The 7,083-nt window shown below is 34.3% G+C and overlaps 1 protein-coding gene across 2 annotated transcripts; it reads right to left on the bottom strand.

The window, feature by feature from the left end:
• Positions 1 to 622: 622 nt before the first annotated feature.
• On the bottom strand, positions 623 to 2,502 carry LOC130635980 (uncharacterized). Of its 2 annotated transcripts, none has more exons than XM_057445539.1 (3): positions 2,342 to 2,502; positions 1,991 to 2,243; positions 623 to 969 (listed from the first exon to the last, which is right to left on the bottom strand). In XM_057445539.1, exons 1-3 carry the CDS (start codon positions 2,394 to 2,396, stop codon positions 966 to 968), a joined length of 312 nt encoding a protein of 103 aa, XP_057301522.1. In that variant the 5' UTR covers positions 2,397 to 2,502; the 3' UTR covers positions 623 to 965. The 2 variants fall into 2 exon arrangements, with proteins under 2 accessions (XP_057301522.1, XP_057301521.1); XM_057445538.1 differs by having other exon boundaries at positions 624 to 965.
• Positions 2,503 to 7,083: the final 4,581 nt, after the last annotated feature.

Genomic DNA, 7,083 nt, shown 5'->3' with positions numbered 1-7,083 from the left:
CCCATTTTTTCATTGCATACTTGTGAAGTTATACAAAACCTTCTTCTTCTTTATCATACTTTAAGGGTGTTGGTGGCTAAAAAAATGTATTGAAAGTAAATAATTGGGAAGAAAGGTGGGAGATGGAGGTTTGAAGAGAACTTTTGAAATTCTGTATTGACATTTAAATAACCGTCATGACTCAACCTCGTTCCCAGCGCCTGTTGTGTCCCGTCCCGAAGTCAGGAATGATACAAGATGCCTTGGGATCGTCTTCGTCACTACGGTGAAGCCCATTCTCGCCTGTAGAGCTATTTTAGATAAAATTTCGAAACTTCTTTCTTTCGTGGTTTATCTGAAAAAGCTGTTGGGACGAGGGCGAGTAATCTTGCATAACTGTCATCCGTTGCTTATTATTTTTCTGATAAAAGAAAAATGACGTCACGCATAATCTATATTCACTCAACCCATCAGTCAGAATTCCTGATAATAATATTTTTGTTTGTTTGGTTGTTATCTTGCTTGAGGAATTTTTTAATAAAACTAATTCTTTAAAAACGAAAAAAGTATTTTCAAGACGTTGGTAAAAATACACAGCATGATAGCAAATTGTTCTTGCATTTTGTTTACAAACGCAACTCTGTATAAGGTGAAAAAGATAAAAAAATTTGTGGAGGGGTAGTTTATCCTGTTATATTTCTATGCAGTTCTTTTCTCGCTTCTAATAATATTTATTATGTGAACTAATAATAATTACTATATTTACAATTCTAAAAATTTATCATTTATTTCAGCTCATTCGTCATTTTTTTATAATTCTCATAAAAACAGGTCGTCCTGGAAAGTTCAAACGTGTCAAAGCTGACATTTTTTTGTCATCTAATCAACATAATTACCGTACGACATCGCTTGTGTTTACTTGACGATAAGTTTCAAAACCTTTTTCCAATCTGATCGTCCTATGTTTTTGTCTTTCTGATGAAGATCTATCTAAAGCAGAAAAAAGTGTTAGAAACCATGTATGTACAAACACTTCGATAGTGTTATAGTCTGGAATATCGTGTTTATACATAATTAGCACGTAAGACGAAATCTTCGATGATGTTAGTCTGGAATACCGCACTTGTCCCTAATTAACAGGCGCAGTGTGATATAGGCTAAGTTGGACCGAAGTAATGTTTTTGTTTGCGTTATTAAGAGTTGAAAAGCAATTTAGATTCCAGCCTAGCAGTTTAAACATTATCAAGTTCGAAAATTTTTAAGAATCTCATATAATACAGTAAATGGTAAGGAAATACGCAATTTCAGAATTATGATGCTATCATGAATTCTTTCTATCGCAGTGGAAAAAAAGTTGGACTTTAAACTCCCGAAGTCCGCACAAAGTCCTGAAAGGTAGAGAGGCCTTTTCATAGATTTACAACTTTCCTTGGGATGGTTTCACTTATTTTTATGTGTCAACATTGCTTTAAAGACTCTTGTGTCTTGTTTTGTAGCACAATTATATGATGTTCGAAAACATTTCAGATTAAGTCGGGAATTCGCGAATTATAACACTATACGAAGCCTGGAGGTCTATGATGTACTGGTGCAAAAAAAGCAAACAAAACGTACCAAGATAGGCGATTAATCAGCTAGAATAACATCTACCTTATAGCACTTTTTGTATGCTTTGCTACCAATAATGTTGGGCCCAAAGTCCATCGTGATAAAGATAAAGACTATCAAGCCAATTACGGGGTCCAAGAAAATTAAAACGAAGCTATTCAAAATTCGACGTTAAAATTTCAAATTGATAGAAAAATTTAATTAGCATGGAAAAATTAAAATATTTTTCGCTTTCATTTATTTTTAACAACATGTAATCTTTATTCATAATTGGATTCTGAACTTAAACTAGTTTCCAGGGCTCTTTGTCTTTGTTGGCACAACGTCTCAATAAAACCAAAACTAAGACGCTTGGAATACAACATCAACTAATTAAAAAACAAAACATGAGTTTAGACCGTACCTGTGCAAATTCCTAAGTGTGAGGGCCATTAAAAACGAGAGAAACATTATAACACCTATACCAGACGCCGTTCCAAAGACGATAATTAAACGTTTTGTGGATGGCAACAACCCATGTCTTCCATTCGTCTCATTTTGTGTGGGAAGAGAAAAGTGGCTGTTGACGCTTGACAGCGTTGCCGAGGTTTGTGTTGGAAGGATTGTTGAAATCGTGTGCGACAAACTTCCTCTTGTTGAAGCTATTGCAGATGTCCCTAGAAAATATTTATAACTAGTAGCAACAAAGTAACGAGAAAATAATGACATAATAACAACAACAAAAGTGAGAGCAAAAACAAACTATAAACCTTACTCTCGCATGCATATTGATTTGCAGTTGAAATTATAAAGCACACGATTATGTACATGTTTTTCAGCTAACGTGAACTCGCTTTTGAACGACAAATTTTAAAATTTATTTGATTTATAGCAATCATCACTTAATTGTTTTTACGACCTAAACTTAATTAGTATAAGCAGCCAGCGAAACGTAAAAATACCATCACGTTGTCGATATCACAATAAAAAATTCTGTACATTCTTTGTCTCCTAGCAACCCGTGTAATACTATGCCAAAGGACAAAAACTTATAAGTTTTTAAACCAAGAACACCGTCAATGTAGTAATTATGTTTTACGTTAGTTATTAACCTCTTACTATAGTTGATAGACAAACACGTCTATCAACTATGCTCTCACCCAGGGCTCTTTGTTCTTCGTTCCAGTGAAAACAAGATACAGAAAGATAACAAATGTTGTGCATGGCAACAGTCGCGAAGAAGAAACGATTGTTTGTATATAAAAAACATGAAAAATTTATGACAGGTTAAATTAAAGTAAAATTGCACATTTTTTCCGCACTTTGTGAATAAAGTGCGGATAAAAGTAATTGTTTTAAACCACCTTAAAAGACTTCAAATTGACAATGAGGTCTGAGCCAAAACAAAACTATCGCGCTATCGCGATTTAATAAATGAAGAAAGCATAGCTTTTGATTACACCTTAACCCTCGACGTCGAAAATTAAATTTTTTCGCATCAATTATTGTTGGAGGGTAGAGGGGGAAGGAGGGCTAACCACATTAAATATCTTTAAAATGGCTTAAAATATGTTGATGAAACTTAATATAATATAGCATCAAATAATTTGTTTGGTAAAGTGCGGGTAAAAATTCGCAGATGTCAGCAATTTCGCTATCTAAGTCAGTATGAGACGATTGTATTGCTTAGCATGTGAACTTTGTTTGCTAAATGATTCCTATTATGTTATTAACCTTTATAATATTATTTTTTAGGACAGTACAAAAAGTGGGTAAAGTAAACGCCCACAGTTTTTTTGACTGGACACACATTCAGCCATAGCACATTTTAAACACTATCTTTCAACCTCGATCCCAGAACCTGTTTTTTTTTTATGCAAATCGGTCAGAAAGACAACCTGACTATTTTCGTCAGACCTATCAACAAGCGCAGATCCGATGAGAGAAAAAAACCCTGGGAACGAGTTTTACTGTCTTCCTATCTAACGTGCGTGCAAAAGAAGCGACTGTGCGGCCTGCTGGCTGCGGACTTTTGTCTATATTTGAAAAAATGATGAAAAAACTGTCTTTGTGTCAATAGTTTGGCTAGAATTGTTGTAGAGTCCTCTGAATTTTTTCGAGGCTTGCATGTTTGATTAATTTGATAGGTTAAGAAATGTGAAATTTGATCCAGTTTCAATTGTAAATTATTTTATCATCTAGCTGTAGTACTCATGTGTTTTTTACTATTTGGGGAAAGAATTGTATTTACCTGTTTGATCTCTTACGCACATGGTACAACCTAGTTACAACTAGCTTTCACTTAGTTTTTACATTTTTAAGAGTGCTACAGAAAATAGGGTGATGGAAAAATCATATCAGAAAATAATCGGAAATATCTCATCATAACGGCTGCTTATTATGGTAAAACAAATTGGCTGCAGTTTTCGAACATTTTCGCTTCCGTTTCCAGATGTCAGAAAAATAATGCTCTAATGACAAAGAATGAGGTCAGTTCACCTTTTGACGTGCAACAATTGGTGTCCTGGCTAGTAAATACAATAATTCAAATTAATTCTTATCTCGTTTAAAAAACCCACATAAATATCACTGTTTCCTGCCTTGTTAGCGAACACAAACATTCTTTCCTTCGCTAATTTTGCTAACATGAAAGGCAAAAATAAAATGCTTTTTAAATTTATATCTACTCCAAGAGTCAAACCATGTAGTACGTTTTAAATATTTATTATCCCCTATAACTCGAACCAATATGAATACGGCTAACATTACATGCAACTTCACAAGAAGCATACTTTGTTGTTCGGCCTGATGGTACTAACTGCTGCTGGCGTAGACTATGGAACCATTTTACTGTTTTACAGTGTCTCCACAGTCAAGCTCCTTTTACCGTGGCGGCTAGAACTATTAGAAAGCGCAGCGCCAAGTTTATGCATTTTTTTAGACATTTTAGGACACACCCGCTATTATCAACTCTACATGTACTGGTTTATTACAACGCTGGAGAATACATGATTGTATATGCGTTATAACTTAAACTCACAGTCTTATAAGCTTTAAGTAAAATCAGAAGATTTTGGACCATATCGTAAGGATGGAGAAATCTCAACAAAAATTCTTGCTTAAGCGAAAATTTTAAAAAGTATGTTACGCTCCAGTGTGTTTTGAATAATTTTTTTTTAAATATTTTAAAACCACTCGAAATATATGTATGTATGTATGTAGGTATATTTCGCATAAAAAAGGTATAGTTACAAAAGTTTCCATAGACTTATATAATATACGTAACACTACAATACATATATACATACATAATATACGTAACATATACTACGGATTAATTGCAACTTTCTTACTAAGCCAGGTGACTCGCAGAAGACAAAAGTCTTATCATCGAGAACCTGTTATTTCTACGCAAAGCGTAGTTACACGGTGCCTGTTTGTGAGAAGGTAACTATTTACTGTTTAACGTTACAAACAAGTTTATTGACAACAAATATATCCTAATCAATATAGCTATGTATCAATAACAAAAGTATAATGAAATTAAAAAAATAAAAATGAAATTAAAATTAAAGAAAAAGAATTCAAATTAGAAGAAAGACGTTTCGCTTTCTAATTCAAATAAAAGTAGATTTTTCAATTTACATCGATATATGTTCTCCAAATTAGATACAGAAATTGAATTCTTAATTTTGTTAAAGCTATTCCAAATGTGTAGCCCATGGTACGAAATGGAAATTGACTGTTTTTAGTTTTTCTAAATGGTGGATAGTATTGACCTGCAGATCTTGTTGTGTTTTTGTTATGAGAAATGTGAAAGGTGTTAGAAAATACTTCAGGTGTGTCATTATTGTTTGCTTTGTACATGAAACAAAGCGTTTGAAAGATATTTAGTTGAAATACATTCAAGGCTTTCATTGACTGAAGTAATGGTCTGGAATGAGTTAGCCTATTTTTAAAAGTGATTATTCTTGCAGCATGTTTTTGATGAAGGTAAAGTGACTGTATTTTAGTTTTATTAGTGCCATTCCAAACTATGTTAGCGTAATTAATATGACTATTTATAAAAGAGTAATACAATTGTATTAGAGATTGTCTGTTGAGAAAGTTACGTGATTTGTAAAGGATGGCAAGAGATTTTGAAACTTTTAAATTTACCATAGATATGTGTTGGTGCCACCTTAAATTTTCATCAAGTATCACACCTAAGAATTTAGTGGATATCTCCCGTGAATTTTGATTTTCTTTTATTTCTAGTTCAGGTAGGGTAAGTCCTTTCTTCTTTGTGGTGTGTGGAATAATGTATACTTTGTTTTTTTTATATTTAGTGATAATTTATTAGCAGAGAACCAGGTCGATAATTTGTTTAATTCGGTATTTACAGTTTTATAAAGAGTATTAATACATTTATGGGAGTAAAACAAATTAGCGTCTTCTGCAAACATAATGGAATTTAGTATTTCAGATCAATTGCTTAGATCATTAACATATATTATAAAAAATAAGAGTGGCCCAAGAATTGAACCTTGTGGAACCTTATTAGTTTTTTTGTCACTGCCAATATCATGTATTGAGTTCGTTCACTCAGATAACTTTTAAACCAAGTTAATGTCACCCCACTTATTCCATACGCATTTAGTTTACCTAATAATATGTTGTGATCAACGGTATCAAAAGCCTTAGATAGGTCAATAAAAATACCCAAAGTAAATTTTCCATCACTAAAAGATTGATGAATGTCCTCCACAAGTTGCATTATCGCATGTTCTGTGGAGTGTCTGTTTCTAAACACCAATTGTTTCTTACAAAAGATAGAATTATCGGTGAAGAAGCGAAAAACTCTGTTGTGCATAATTTTTTCAAGAATCTTTGAGAATACGGGTAGAATGGAAATAGGCCTGTAATTTCTGAATTACCTGATTTAAATATTGGAATAACTTTTGCTTGTTTCAGTTCGTCAAGAAATATCCCTTACCTAATGGATTGGTTGTAGAAGTTCAAGTTCCACACCAGCGTCAACTAGATAGATAGATAGATAGATGTTCGTATTTCACATGGCTAGCCTCACAAATATCAAGGGATATACCCTGTCTATTATTTCCAGGAGGGGGCATGGCTTAGATGGAGAGTCCTAGAGTATTTAATGCTTATTTTGAGCTACGCAGATCCAATTAGGGCCCGTGCTCTACTAGACAACTCCCGGAAACATCCAACGGCCCACACAGTGTGCCATCTCCAACCTCGATCCCAGGACGGCGAGACGAACATGAACCTTATTCGTCAGACCTATCAATAAGCGCAGCGCCGATGAGAGACAAAAAGCCCTGGGAACGAGGTTGTGCCATCACCCCAATTTCCCTCACATGGCTGGTGTTAACCCGGGGCTATGGTAACATTCACTCGCCCATGTTGAATCGCAGTCAAGAGGAACCGAACCCCGGTCCCCCGCACAGAGTACGCGAGGTATAACTACTAATCTACGGCGCCACAGTAATTGGGAAGCGGGACAAAAACAGG

This window comes from Hydractinia symbiolongicarpus, chromosome 3 (genome assembly GCF_029227915.1).
Source record: "Hydractinia symbiolongicarpus strain clone_291-10 chromosome 3, HSymV2.1, whole genome shotgun sequence".
Taxonomy (NCBI): Eukaryota; Metazoa; Cnidaria; class Hydrozoa; order Anthoathecata; family Hydractiniidae; genus Hydractinia; species Hydractinia symbiolongicarpus.
Note: the sequence above shows the minus strand (reverse complement) of the source record. Positions and strands in the feature narration are given on the sequence as shown.

Coding starts and splice junctions, on each gene's coding strand:
- LOC130635980 (XM_057445538.1), bottom strand. CDS start 2,396: ATGTACATAATCGTGTGCTTTATAATTTCAACTGCAAATCAATATGCA. Junction 2,244..2,341: donor AAATCAATATGCATGCGAGA/GTAAGGTTTATA, acceptor AATATTTTCTAG/GGACATCTGCAATAGCTTCA. Junction 966..1,990: donor ACACTTAGGAATTTGCACAG/GTACGGTCTAAA, acceptor TGCTTTAGATAG/ATCTTCATCAGAAAGACAAA.